Below are 14,441 nucleotides of genomic sequence, written 5' to 3'. Positions count from 1 at the left end.
AGCTGAAGCGAAGAGCTTTATAAATAAAGTTGCCATAATCAGTGCAGACATACATCCTGACCTCTACGCATCAGCAGTCAGGTTCAGACAGTACACAAAGTCATTACGGCACCCGATCACAAGAGACTGTTCCCACACGACCGGCGACGAAAACAGCTCCCCGGGCAGCGCGTGCGACGCCACAACACGTCCGTCTCGTGCGTCCAGGATCCAGACGGTGCCGTCTGTGGAGGCCAGGCCCACCAGAGCCCCCCTGCTGCCAACGGCAGAGCCCTCAAACACACAGGGAGTGGAGTACACCTTGCCCGATGTCTGAAAAGACCAAACTAAAGAGCCGTCGCCGCAGTTCAGACAGTAGAGCCGGCCGTCATGTGAGCCGCACAGAAGCCTCTGCTGTCCTGGTATGAAGCTCGGGGAGCAGAAAACCGGCGCCTCTGTCAGGAACTGCCACAGCTGCAGAAAAACAAGAGTCACTCAAGTTGTATAGTGTCGAGCACAGTTTTATATGGCTTTTAAAAATAAAAAATAAACAGATGTGCCCGTCTTACTTCTACATCACATACTAAATGTCAACCTTTAAGGAGGATATAATAAACGAGGATCTAATAAATAAAGCTCACTAAAAATGTTTCATTCTGATCTGCAGTTTTCTCAAAAGCAAAGCTCAAAAGCCACAAAAGGTCTTAAGTCACTCCTTGAAAGATCTGCAACACATAAAAGGTCCGACTAAAAGCATAGAACAAAGGTGGTCAGAGCTGCGCTCTCTCACCAGTTCCCCGGCGTCGCTGAGGCAGCAGACGCTGCCGTCCACTGAGCCGATCACAATGCGACCAGAGAAGCAGTTTGGTGAGGAGAAGAAAGGTTTGTCTCTGCAGTAGGACCACAGGACGTCCCCGCCGTCCTGGAGGAGAAACAAACGTACTCAGCTGGTGCTCTTTCACCTCTCAGGGACGGAGCTCAGAACATATAATGAACCATCATCCAGAAAGCCTTCATCTCAGTGTTGAAACTGGACAGAGTTCATATCAGGTTCTTATTCCTGCTTGTAGAGGTTTTCTCTCTCATCAGAGGAGGAATCATATTGACTGTGAGTCTCACCAGGCTGAGACACAGCAGGCGTCCCCCCAGCGACGCCACATACAGCCGCCGATGAGACGGCTGAAGGTGCGGAGAAGAAAACACAGCGCCGCCGCCGCAGTGCCGCTTCCAGACACACCGCCGAACCTAGAGGGCACAGACCACTGCATTCATCCTTCACATCCTCCATGTTTATACCTTTAATTGTGATGAATATTATTACTGGAAACCAGCACACTGTACATGACGTGTGGGTTTCTTGCGTGTTCATGTGATTTACAGTGTATAATGATGCTGATCAGAGGTCTGGGGCTCAAACACCAGAGTCTTACAAATACATCCCATCTTCATAAAGCTTCTTAAACATTTTGTTCTCCTTCTGGCTTAATTTTCAAACACCTCCCTGGTGCTGAAATGTGTGTCTTTCCCCCCACAGTAGCAACTGCCACATCGGAGAGGGTTTTTCGCCAGCGCAACCTGGTAGCGCTTAAGCACGGTGCGTTCACTGATCAGAAGAAAATGGGATTATTTTCAGCTCCCAACCAGCCACGGCTGATCCAGCCAAAAGTTGGTCGATTCTCTGTGCATCTCTAATCCTAACGCTCTATTTGTAAAAGTGCTTCTGATACTAAAAAGTACATTTTTTTTTTACTAGTGCTGGTGGGGCCCCTACGGCTGGTATGGAGGCCCCCGGGCAGCATCACAGTCAGCTCGGGCTTAAACCTGGAGCCTGAGCTGCCTGTCATGGAAGAAACAGATGTTTCACTGATTAGTTCAAAGTCAAGCTGCCGGCGTGGCGGACACACTAACCTGTGGGTCCAGGGCGTAAACGTGTCCATCATGTGAGCCCACCACCACCAGGCCAGTGAGGGGATCCACACCAGGAGAGCTCTTTACTGCGTCCTCCGTCTTAAACACCCACTTCGTCTCTCCGGACTCAGTGCACAAGAAGTAGACCCCGCCGTCGTAGGAACCTGCGAAACGACCAGCTAGAGTGATCCAAAACGCACAGCGCATCAGCGAGACGTACGCTCAGAGACGCGGCACCGACCGACAACAACGAGGGCACCGCAGCGAGACACGGCGGCCGACGCCTCCATCCTGTCCCCGAGGACCCGCTCCCACAGAAGGCTCCCGCTGAGCAGGTCCAACGCCTGGATCCGGTGGGAGTGGGAGCCGACGAACACCGTGGCTCTGGCTCGCTGGCCGGAGACGCCCCGGACCAGAATCACCGGGGAGGCGTCCACGCACCTGCCGGTGTCCGAGGACCAGCTCAGACCGAGGCAAACGCCGCCACGTTTGTGAGAGTCGTCTCCAGCGTCCTTCCCGTCCCACGGTTCTTCACCAGCGTCGACGTCCCCCCGGTCCATCGCCTGCACCTCGCCTCCCCGTCTCACAACTGTACATCTGAGACTCTGCCGCTCCGTCCTCTCCGCTTGACGTCCTCTCTTCGCTGGAACGGCGGCCGGTAGATCGGCGGCCCGCTTCCTGGACGACGGCGAGGAGCCGTGCCGCTCCGGCAGCATCTGCGTTGCAAGGTGCAGGACATCCGAGAAGGACCCGTCCAGTATGACCTCCAGGAGTTGCGGAGACGACACTCCCACGGCAGCGAGGATGTCCTCACAGAGACGCAGGGCCTTCAGAGAGTCCCCCCCACTGTACAGGAAGTTGGACTGCTCATCAACGGACGCGTCCGCAGGGAGGCCTAACGCGTCCTGGTGATGGAAGGTGCGGAACGGCAAGTGGAGTCAAAATCTGGGCGACCCGAGTATTTAATCTGTGGTTTTAAACGAGGTAATACCTGCCAGAGAGTCCGTAGAGTTTGCTTTATTCCTCCGACCTCAAGCCGTGAAGGCCTTAACCACTCTCTCTGTTTTTCATAGATCCTCATCAGAGCCTTCATGTCTGCTTTGCCTGTTCAAAACACAGACATCAGAGCCTTTAATGAATGTCCTGGGTCTCGAGGAGTGACCGCAGACCCAACGCTCACCGTGAGGAGTCAGGGATAAAGCCGGGACGAGCACCACCGTGTCGGGGATGCAGTGAGAGGGCACCAGCGGGGACAGCTGCTTCAGGACGGACCTCTGCAGATCGCCGTCTGCACCGTCCGCCTCACCCTGGTGGTCACGAGCTTCACTGGTGGAGGCCACCACAAAGGCAAGGAGTCGGACGCCTTCGTGGAGACCCACAGCGCAGGCTTCCACCCGAGGCAGACTCAGGATCAGCTGGAAGAGGTGGGACAAAGAACAACGACAATACTCTGGGCCGCCTCATCTCCTGTCACTGCTGTGCCTTCCTGCTTGCATTAAAACTTTAAACGCTCTAAAAGGACTCTAAACGCTCAGCATCAAACTTCATAGAACGCCTCCTCGCTGGATATTCAGCTGTGGATCTTTATGTCTCTGCAGGCTTTGACTATTTACAAAGACAAGGTTTTAGTCCATTCTTCTTTGAGAAGTAGCTCAAACCCAGTCAGGTAAATAAATGTTTAAGTTTGGCTACAGATTGTAATTTGGTTCCACGTCTAAACCTTGACCCAAGCCCTTTCTGGCACATAAACCTTTGGACCAGAGTCCTTAAAAAATAAACTTCTTAATCTGGGTGGCATTAACTTGGCCTCTGGTAATAAAGTTAAAAATCTTGGTGTTATTTTTGACTAAGACATGTCATTTAAATCCCATATTAAACAGGTTTCCAGGGTTTCCCTTTTTTCACCTCTGGAATATCGCCAGAATTAGAAACATTCTGTCCAGGAGTGATGCTGAAAAACTAGTCCATGCATTTGTTACTTCAAGGCTGGACTATTGTAATTCTTTACAATCAGGAAGTCCACAAAATTCAGTTCAAAGTCTTCAGCTGATCCAAAATGCTGCAGCAAGAGTTCTGATGAAAATCAACAAGAGGGATCATATTTCTCCAATTTTAGCTTCCCATTCATTGGCTTCCTGTTAAATCAAGAATAGAATTTAAAATTCTCCTTCTAACGTATAAAGCCCTTAATAATCAAGCTCCATCATATATCAGAGCTCTGATTACCCCGTATGTTCCTAACAGAGCACTTCACTCTCAGACTGCAGGTCTGCTGGTGGTTCCTAGAGTCTCTAAAAGTAGAATGGGAGGCAGATCATTTAGCTATCAGGCTCCTCTCCTGTGGAACCAACTCCCAGTTTTGGTCCGTGAGGCAGACACCCCGTCTACTTTTAAGACTAGGCTTAAAACTTTCCTTTTTGACAAAGCTTATAGTTAGAGTGGCTCATGTTACCCTGAGCTACCTCTATAGTTATGCTGCTATAGGCTTAGGCTACTAGAGGACATCAAGGTCTATATTTCTCACTCTACTGAGTTCTCCTACTGTTCTCCAATTTGCATCGCAAATTGCACTTTCATGTTGTCTCTGCCATATTTTTCTTCATAGTAGGTACATCTGGTCTGGCATTCTATAAGTCGTAACATCATCCAGGGGGAGTGGATGATGTTACAGTTGCGTTTGCGTCCTGGAGGTTCCGGGTTCACTGCCACAAATTGCCATTCTGGGTCCCTGAGCAAGACCCTTAACCCCAGATTGCTCCCCAGGTGCCGCACAGTGACTGTTTGGGCTAGCTTCTTTCCACTCTCTAAAAACAGATTCTCTGTGCTCCAGTGCACATCAGCTCCTCCAAACTACCATGGCCCTCTTAGCTGCTCCTTGCCCTTCCCATGACGATTCAGATGATGAACAGTCCCGTGTGAGATGATCTGCCTGTCTGCTCTGTTCTTTTGTCTTCACGGTGCCGTTTGTTCTCCGATCTTCTCTAGCAATGTGAAGCAACTTACTTGCTGCACGCTGTCCAAGTTCAGCCGCTTCCCGTTGCGTTTAACCATTCGGTCTTTCCGTCCCAGATAGTGCAGCTCAGCGTCTTTGACGTTCACCCAGTCTCCTGTTGCTCTCATTGTCCCGGGGACAACGGTGTCCTCACCATCCAGGAGACACACCCTGTCCTCTCCACCTGTGTAAAAAAAAAAAAAAAAAAGATTAAGAAAAGAGAACGCCTCTTTTACAGTAAAATCTATTTGAGGACGTGACACAAACAATCTGTCCCACCTATGAACACCTGTCCTTCACCCTGTGTGACCACGCAGCCGTCTTCATCCCTCACTTCCACCACTGTGTCCATCAGGGGAGTCCCGAGGGCCACAGAGGACGCCGTCCTGCAAAACCCCACAACGTTTAACGAGGGGAGAAAAAAAAAACCAATGGGAAGGTACAGTGAACACTTCCATACACCCACAGAGGTTCTGGTATCCTGCAGCAGGAGGCCCAGCAGGACACCTCTGTGATGCCGTAGATGTTGTAGAGGCAGGTTTTGTTGTCCTCGTGTCTCCAGCTCCTCAGCTGAGCCGGAGACGGACAGGCCTCTCCGCCCAGAGCCAACACCCGCAGCGAGGATGTAGACGACAGCACGTCCTGTTTCAGGATACGACGACCGAAACGCATCAGCAGAGTGGGCGTGACCTGAAGAGACAGGAGACCAAATAAAAAAACAACAACCCATCATCAACTCAGAGTGTATCAGCTTAACTCTGTGTGTGTGCGTGGCCCTCGGCTGCTTGCCTGAAGAACTGTAGTTCTGTGATCTTTGAACAACAGCTGGGCGAGTCGACTGGGCATCTTCTTGATGACTGCAGGGACCATGAGGAGCTGAGCCCCCGAGGACAAGGCCAGAAATAGCTCCACCACGGAGGGATCGAACGTCAAGGGGGAGGCGAGGAAAACCACATCATCTGGGCTCATCTGGAACAGAGATCTGAGCAGACAAACAAGCGGCTTCTTCACAACACATGCGGAGCGAAGCTGTTCCTCTGAAATGGAAAGAAAACCAGCCCGACTGACCTCAGGTGAAGTATATTGGGGACAATACACCTGTGTGGTACCCTCACGGTCTTGGGAGGACCAGTCGTTCCAGATGTGTGCAGCACATACGCCAGGTCCGGGCGCCCTGCGTCCTTTAGGGGAACAGCTGTAGCCCAGGGATCACAGCCGCCCGCTCCCTGAGGTCCCTGAGGGCCGTCCTTAGCGACGGGACGGGGCGCCACGCGCACCAAGGTTAGCCTGAACTGAGGCAGCTCCATACAAACCTCCACAGCGACGTGATCGTCAAGAGTTTCTTGGAATCGCTTCACAAGAGAGTAAAGGTACCAGAGCTTATATTCCAATAGAGAAAAACATGAACTATTTTTTTATTTATTTTTTTACAAAAATACATTTACAAAACACCTTACATATAACACAACTTATCTTGACATTTCAATTTTGTTGCATTTGGCATGGCTTTTATGTCATAGACCGTTGCAAAATGGTGCATAGTTTAACTGGAAAGTGATAAAAGAGGGCTAGTTTTGCATTTCACAAATCTGGTCTTTATGAAAGAGTGAGATAAAGACGTCCTATGTGCACTTTAACGCAAGCCATGGAGAGAGCCCAGAAAGGCCGACAGGTTCATCACAGAGAGGCAAGGCGGGGGCGGCATCATGGTGTGGGGATCCGTTTCTTTAGAAGCGACAAGGAATCTGGTCAGAATTAATGGTAAAATGGATCGAGGGCAATCCCATAGAAAAACAAAACCTAGCAGATGCTGCAAAAGACTTGAAACAGGAACGGACGTTCTTCCAGCAGAACGAGGGCCGTAAAAAGGTACATCCAGAGCGACGATGGAGTGGTACGGCTCAGAGCATGGTCAGGTCTCTGAATGGCCCAGTCAGTGCGCCCCATAACCCGTTTATAATGCAGAAAATCACATTAGATTCTGGGTAGGGATAAATACATCATATCTATTCTGTTGTTCGAGGCACAACAGGCGAATGAGTTATATTTTATCATCTAGCGTTTGTGACCTCCCTTTTCTAATGTCGCCCTGGGCAGCTGCCAGATGGCCAGTATCTTCACCGATTATGAGCAGGGCTGTCACTAAACATCCATAGACGTTTGTGGTTGAAAGGTGACAACATGAGTAGAAATCAAGGGGTGTGAATATCTCTGAAAGGCGCAGTATGAAGGCATATGCACAACTGAAATAAAACTACTCTAACCTGCACAAGGTCCTCCTTTACAGCGCAGTGCTGGAGGCCGCATCGACTCATCACTCTGGAGGAGACAAGTCCCGGAGCCTCTGGGTCCAGAGGGACATAAGCAGCGGAGCTCTGCAGGATCCTGAAGGGTGAGCAGCGCAGTGAGAGTAAAAAGTCTGCAGCACCGACATACCACGGGATATAAAATGGTCCAAACGTACCCCAGAATCCAGACAGGGAGCAGCAGATCGTCGCGGCAGTACAGACCGATGACACCGCTGCTAGGGCAGCTCCTCCGTAACACAGCGGAGAGCTCCTGGGACAGCTGGGCCACTTCTCTGTAGAGCAGAGACCCGGAGCCTGAGCCGCTGTCATACAGGACAGCCACCCGGCCAGCGTGCAGGGACGCTGCGGTGGACACCAGCTCCTGCAGGGTCCGAGCAGGCATTCTGGTGAGGCGTTCACTGACCGCCCGTCCCTTCTCTTCCTCTGCACATGCTGCCGTGTGTACGGAGACCGACAACATCAACACGTTACCATGCAGATGTGTTATGATACGAGTCTCTCTGGCTGTCACCTCTTCTTCGTGCAGTTCACCGGTAGGTGGCGTGCATTACCGCCACCTACCGGTATAGAGTTTGATATAGGGGTGACATGTAATCCTATTTAATTTTTTGCTATCCTTAAATTCTACTAGTCAACATTTTTATATTAAAAAACTTAATCAAACTTATAAGAATTTTACTTTCTGGATCTTTTTGTAATATGTTTATTACATTCGTTTTGTTCTTGAATCTTTTCTAAATCTTCTATCTTCTTTCTTTTTCACATTTCCCACATAATAAATATAACATGTTTTATTGTTTTCTTATATCCACAATGTTCATATCCTCCTGTATCATTTTTTATTTATTGTAACTGACGTCACTTCATGGTTGCAAAAATAATCTTAAAAGCTAACAACACAATTGGAAGTATTTTGGAAGCTAATATAATTAACATCAAATCTCAAATCATTTCATTTTTGAGGAGCACAAATCTATTAGAAAGGATTTTCTGTTGTGGTTTTGTGTGTTTCTGTTTCCTGTCCTCACTCCATACCACTAGATGGCGGTATGCTACATCACCGCTGTTGGCCAACCCCCCTCTCTAACACCCAGAAGGAGAAAGAAGAAATTCAAACTTCGAGCTCCTTCGACTGCGGCCGCTCGCTCCTTTTTTTGGCTCCCAGTCAGACACAAGTGCTTTAAACGCGCACTATGGATCCGAATTTACACCAACATTTCGAAGTGAACACGCTGAACTTTAAGAGGTCTCTGGATAGAATCGCCGAAAAGGTGCGTTAGCCGAATTAGCAAGTCAACTGCAAAACTATACAGACGGCATGTTTGCTAATATTTGCTTTTTTCTTTCTTGGAAAAAAAAAAAACAGTATTCAAAATTGAAGGATGACGATGACGTGCCAGACGTGGACATCTCCATAATATCGACGAAATGTAATTTGTAAAGTATTTATATTCGTTTTTATGTGTGAATGTTAGTTTTGTTGCCGCCCGTCGGCGACGTACTGCTGTTGTACTACGGAGCCTCCAGGGAGACATGGGACAATTTTTTTATTTTACGTTCTCGCAGTAACATAGTAGACGGTTCATATATTGAATACTAAAGTCTTTCTGCTACAATACAAAATTCAGTTTAAAATAAAGTACATTTAAAGAGCCTCGCTGAAAACGTGCTTATGCATTTTTAACTCTTTGCTGCAGGACACTGATTGAAAATCGATCCATTATGACCCATTATTAGCCAGACTACCAACACAAAAAAGACTGTCAGATGACTTTAGTAGTCAATAAAAATAACTCAAAACTAGTCCAAAAAGCTTGAATGTATTTTTCTCTTTCTTTACTAATTACTGAAAGTTTGTTTCTTAGAAGGGATGGAAAGCCCGCGTTTTGCGTTTGCATTTTGCACATAAGGTTGTAGTGCATTTGTATCCTAAAGATATAAAACTTCTGATATTTCCCAAACTAGATATTAACACGCATGGACAAATTTTATAAAACCATATATTGTAGCAGAAAGACGTTCAGTATTCAATATGCTGCGTGAACTGTCTACTGGGAGGCAAAATAAAATAAAAATCCCCGTGTCCCTTAGGGGGCTCCGTACCCTCCAGCTAAAACCCGCTGTGGTTTAATATCCTTGTTCTTTATATCCATTACTAACCTTTTAGCATTGTGCAAAGAAAAAATTATGCCATTTGACAATTCACAGTAATTACCTTATTACTGACACGGTTTTATTAATTCAGTTGTTTTTCTTTTGCTTCCATTGCACAGCTCTTTCCAGCCAATTAACAAAGTCCAGACGCAGAATCATGAAGTTGGGGTTAATGGTTTGTGATGTATTAATTTTATAAAACGCATTGGGTATATCTATAAAAATTAAATCTGACCTCTATATGCCTTCTCTCCTTAGAGCCAGTCAGATATAGAAGATCAAACCCTAAGCTGTAAGTCTAGATATCCCATAAGAACAACTGAGAATATATATATATATATATATATATATATATATATATATATATATATATATATATATATATATATATATATATATATATATACTTTTATTTTTTGCATTGGTTTGTTTTAACAATTTTTTTTCTCTGCAGCACACGTTTCAGACCACTCCCAGGTAAATATAGTTGTGTTGACATTTTTGCACAAAATATCTGTTTTAGTTTGATTTAAAGTGTATGTTTTTCCCTAATAGTTAACTTGGCAGAGTAAAGATGATGACAGCAGTGCCTCCAGCGGTGAATGTTCTAAGGACTATAGCGGTAAGTCCTCAAACAGTTGCCCTGTTAATGTATTCATATCCCTTGCACTTTTTCATAGTTTGTCACCTCAAGTTTCAACGTTTTGTGATGGAATTTTATTAGTTAGTCCAAAACAAAGTAGCACTTAACGCTGAAGGCAGAGCTGGATATGGGCTAAAAATAATATCTCGATATTAGAAAAAGGCATCTCTGAATCAAACCTTTATCCCAAATGTTTCACTGGCACATTTTTAATAAATAGCTGTAGATGAAAATAAGAAACAGCTGAAATATAACCTACTGGAACACATAATTAGGGCTGGGTATCATTAAGGATTTATCGATACTACTCAGGGTCCTCCCCAGGTTTTTTTTTTTTTTTTTCAGCCAAATGGTGAACGGTTGGCAGCGCGGGTGTGCGTGCGAGCATGTGTTTGTCAGGAGGCTAGTGCTCGCGCTGGTGTGTCAGTCAGCTACTTTTCTAGATGCATTGCCAAAGTGGAGCGTGGTGTAACTCCAAAGGGGCTGTTCGTGAAGCTAATAAAAGCTAGCGCCAGCTAATGTGTTTTTTAGCTGCGCTGATGTGCGTTCAAGAGCTTTACAGACTTTTCTGTTGCGCTCAAACATCTGTGTCGTACTGACCGCCATGCTAATAAGAAAAACCTTGCGTGACGGTCTAATTTACGTGTAACTTTCACCGTAACAGTTCATTATGCTGAAATGCGTTGGTGAGAATCCTGCTACTCTTAACGATACTCCTTATCGATCCGGTGTTTTATCGGTACCGTATCGATACTTCTTTTTTTTTTTTTTACCCTTTTGTTTGATTATAAAATTCTCCCTGACTGGTTTATTTTTTTTATCCAAGAGATGCCCTGATCTCCATTAGTCATGAAGCACACTGAGCAACCACGAGGAGTGATGTGCGGTCACATCTATATCCAAGAAAACACTGCGCTTAATAATTTTTTTCATAACTCTTATTATCATAACTTATTATTGCAATAAGCACCACAAAAAAATGGTAGAGAGTCCAGAAGACTTGCAAGACTAATGGCAGCACGCAGCGCTTTCTATGAACTATTCACTCTTGTCAGCCGAGTACAAACGTTGAAGGCTATATTTAATTTTTTTTCCACTTCACGATTATGTGCAGCTTTCTATGGGATAACGTCCCAATAAAATAAATCGCAGTTGGTGGCTGTAGTCTGACAACACTGGCAGAAGCTCTGCTGTTCTAACGTAGGTCCTGTTTGTTTTGTGTTAACATCCAGCAGAGAAGACGCAGGAGTCACTGGATGAAAGCGGGAGGGAGCTGTCGGAGAGCGAGCTCCTTCCAGAGGACCAGGACGAAGCTCTGCAGATGTCTCTGAGCAGCCAGAGCGGCTCCCTGGCGGAGCTCTACCCCATGATGGTTAGTCGGATACAGAGAGCCTGGAACCGGCAGACCGTCTCTGTGGGCGCCAGCTCTGTGCTGCGGAGGTACCGCAGATGGAGGCAGCAGCCTAAGGGGAACCTCAACAAGACGTTTAACATCACGGCGTCTGCCGAGCGCCCAGAACCGCTGACCGGTAAGAGGCCTCTCCAGGAGGGCTCCGGCAGTCCTGGGAGGAGGATGTGGCCCCAGATGACGGCTCATCCCGCCCCGTCCACAGTGGCCGTTCTGCATGACGGAGAGCATCAGTCTCCTGGCAGAGAGAGGGGATTGCTGAGCGGACAGACCCCGCGTCTCATCAGCGCACCGGACCTCTCCGGCGCCGCCAAACCCAAAGAGAGATCGTTTATGGAGACCTTCTTTGGGTGCGAGCTGTCCCCCCGTAAACAAACCCAGATTGGAGAGCAGGGCGCCGCCAGTCCTTCACGGCGTCCCTACGCCGCTGCTAAATGGTGCGTGGATCCGCCCCTCAGGTTTAAGAGGCATTCTGTCTCCTCTCACTCAGCAGAGGCCTCATCCTGCACAGCAGAGACTGCCTCTGGGCCCCAGAGCTCCCGTATCTACAGCTCCCCGGTCAGGCAGAGTCCTCTCAAGGCTAGGAAGGTGAGCGCCCTCTGCAGGTCTCCTCTTGCGTTTACCGTAAGCCCAAGAGAACCTGATTGGGAGAGTTCAAGAGAGCCGACGTACCCGAGATCTCTACCCGTCGTCGTGTCCTCTCCTCCGAAGAGGCCCGTCGGTCTGCTGAAGATGATGCTTCACCCCCAGGACTCCAGCCAGCCCCCCCGGCCACTGCCCCTGTCGCCTCTGCAGACCCGCGCTGCAGATAACCATCGCAGGCCAAGGCGGAACCTCTCCTTCGACTCCTCTTCGTCACGCCCCGTCTCCCTCTCCCCCAACAAGGTCGACGAGGATTTCGAAAAGCTTTACCACAAGTTCGTGTGCCAGAGTAAACCCGTCGACTTCAGCGGCCTTCCTTCGCCGCGCGGAAGAAGCTCTGAGGCCAGACGGGTCCTCCTCTCCACGTCCTTGTCGGCGCTCGCCTTGTCGCCCCACCGCTCCATCCTGAGGAAGCGCCACTGCGAGGACAGGTGCGACGGCTGCCCACAGCCCAAGCTGTTCAGGAAGGAAAACTATCCCTACTCGCCGGGGTCCGCACGCCACATGAGGGAGATGCTGAAACGCTCCCACTCTCAGTCTGAGCTGGAGCCGTCCCACGGCGTTGGGCCCTGCAGCCCCAGGAGACTCAGAACCATGGGGGCCTTGTTGAGCCGGCACCGGCTTCAGTTCTCTTCTTCTGGTGAGTCCCAGCTCGACTGCAGCTGATCAAAGCGTTATACACATGCATCGAACAGTTCATTCAGTGAGTGCAACTTGTAGGGGAATTTAATTTAAGACGTTTCTGCTGTTTTTTTGATGATCCCACCTTACAGCCAATGCCAATTTTTATGAGGATATTACATTAAACTAATAAAGAGGAATTCTAACAAACTTTACGGTCACTTTATGACTTTCACAGTCATGGGGAAGACCACACAGATGTCCAGCAGATATGTGTGTGTGTGTGTGGTCTGGAGGGTAAGCCATAAAAGGTCGTTGCTAAAGAACCTGGTTCCACACATATGAGGAAAGTTGAGTGGAAGGAAAAAGTGTGGCAGACGAAGGTGAATGGGCAACAGTGATGACTGAGTCTTGAGAAGATTGAAGCAAAGCCCCAGTCGAGTGTTTGAAGGACTCATAAGGTGGGGAATCCAGTTGCAGCCGGGGCTTTTAGAGCCACCGACACATTTGTACAGTATGTGGGCTGTAACTATCGCATTCCTCGTGGTAAAGGGGACATGTTGTGTAAAATCAACTTTTTTTTTTAGCCTCTAAATACATTTTGTTGTGTACTTGGAGTCTCTAGGAATGCAGACATTTTGAAGGTAGTCTGTCTGGGAGCTGCCTAGATTAATTTATATTCATATTTGGGTCATATTTTTCAAGCCGTTCAGTTTTCTGTGTTTTTATTTTTTTACAATTACGTCACAGTATCTATACCTCCTTTCAATTTAAAGAGACGGCACCAGAACGAGCTCTCAGAACAGACAGAAAAGAAGGGCCTGTGAGGCAGCAATTCCACTATACGTAGATCACATTTGAATGATTTATGTGAAGGATTTTAAAAGCATGACGAGTCCCTTTAGGCCACTGCTGAACCAAACACCACCTCAGAGGTATCTGCTCAGTGGTCTTCATTTGGGAATCCAAGGTGCCAGAGGTGCAGAATCCTCTTTGCTTTTAGTTCAGTGTGATGTCTCCACTGCCGGTGATGCTGTGAGGTACCGTGTCATCTGCTGGTGTTGGTCCACCGGGTTTCTGAGGTCCCCAGTCAGCGCAGCCATCTACCTGGAGATGCTTCCTTCTAATGACGAGCTTTATGGAGATAGTGATGAACTTGGCACCTGCTTTAATGGATGTGGTATTATTGGTGCTGGCCCAACCCAACAGAGTTGAAGGCCACTATTAAAGACAACCGGGGCATCCTCAGATCTCCATGCCTCCTCCACATTGATGCAGTAATTCATGCAAAAGGAGGCCCAACATCACAGCAACCCAATTATATCCCAGCTGTAAAAAGCCCATGAGGCTCATTTGAGGTTGAGAAACTGAAAGCTGGGTTTTTATTCGCTGTAAGCAGGAATCCTCATTAACACTTGACTAATGGATCTGAAGTAACTAAACCTTTTAAGCTTGAGATGCACCTTTGTGTGGACATAATTTTCTTTCTGCTTCTTCCAACAGGAGGTGCTCCGGAGAATGAAGCGGTCTATGTCTACCCTCCCTGGTGATTTGTCTCGTGGAGAAGTTTGTTCCCTCCCAGACATCGTTGTGTTGCTTGTTCTTCAACATGTTGCTAAATCAGGTTTAACAAAAACATGCCTACAGTTCAAGTGCATGAGCAGAAGACAGTTCACAGCTCTGGTTCCTAATCCGTTTAATAATTGTAATACATCTGAACGGTGTAATCTAGCTCTAAAAGTTGCCTAGTTGTATGTTCTGTTGAACAGATTGTTCTCCTGGCCT

At 47.7% G+C, this 14,441-nt stretch overlaps 2 protein-coding genes across 3 annotated transcripts; one reads left to right on the top strand and one right to left on the bottom strand.

Moving 5' to 3' along the window:
- Positions 1-7,709, bottom strand: aasdh (aminoadipate-semialdehyde dehydrogenase). The gene is made up of 14 exons (XM_012866409.3): positions 7,344-7,709; positions 7,144-7,264; positions 5,948-6,231; positions 5,669-5,861; positions 5,346-5,569; positions 5,159-5,265; positions 4,891-5,063; positions 3,068-3,302; positions 2,879-2,991; positions 2,129-2,792; positions 1,888-2,051; positions 1,099-1,224; positions 770-901; positions 1-453 (listed from the first exon to the last, which is right to left on the bottom strand). The coding sequence occupies exons 1-14, from the start codon at positions 7,646-7,648 to the stop codon at positions 64-66; spliced, it is 3,231 nt and encodes a 1,076-aa protein (XP_012721863.2). The 5' UTR covers positions 7,649-7,709; the 3' UTR covers positions 1-63.
- Positions 7,710-8,275: 566 nt separating this feature from the next.
- LOC105928884 lies at positions 8,276-14,441 on the top strand. 2 transcript variants are annotated; one of them, XM_021318432.2, is made up of 8 exons: positions 8,276-8,459; positions 8,555-8,618; positions 9,462-9,517; positions 9,601-9,634; positions 9,797-9,819; positions 9,898-9,964; positions 11,221-12,675; positions 14,160-14,441. In XM_021318432.2, the coding sequence occupies exons 1-8, from the start codon at positions 8,382-8,384 to the stop codon at positions 14,204-14,206; spliced, it is 1,824 nt and encodes a 607-aa protein (XP_021174107.2). In that variant the 5' UTR covers positions 8,276-8,381; the 3' UTR covers positions 14,207-14,441. The 2 variants fall into 2 exon arrangements, with proteins under 2 accessions (XP_021174107.2, XP_012721864.2); XM_012866410.3 differs by having other exon boundaries at positions 11,218-12,675.

This window comes from Fundulus heteroclitus, chromosome 9 (assembly GCF_011125445.2).
Source record: "Fundulus heteroclitus isolate FHET01 chromosome 9, MU-UCD_Fhet_4.1, whole genome shotgun sequence".
In the NCBI taxonomy this organism is placed as follows: Eukaryota; Metazoa; Chordata; class Actinopteri; order Cyprinodontiformes; family Fundulidae; genus Fundulus; species Fundulus heteroclitus.
The sequence above is the reverse complement of the archived record's forward strand: the minus strand, read 5'-3'. Positions and strand labels throughout refer to the sequence as shown.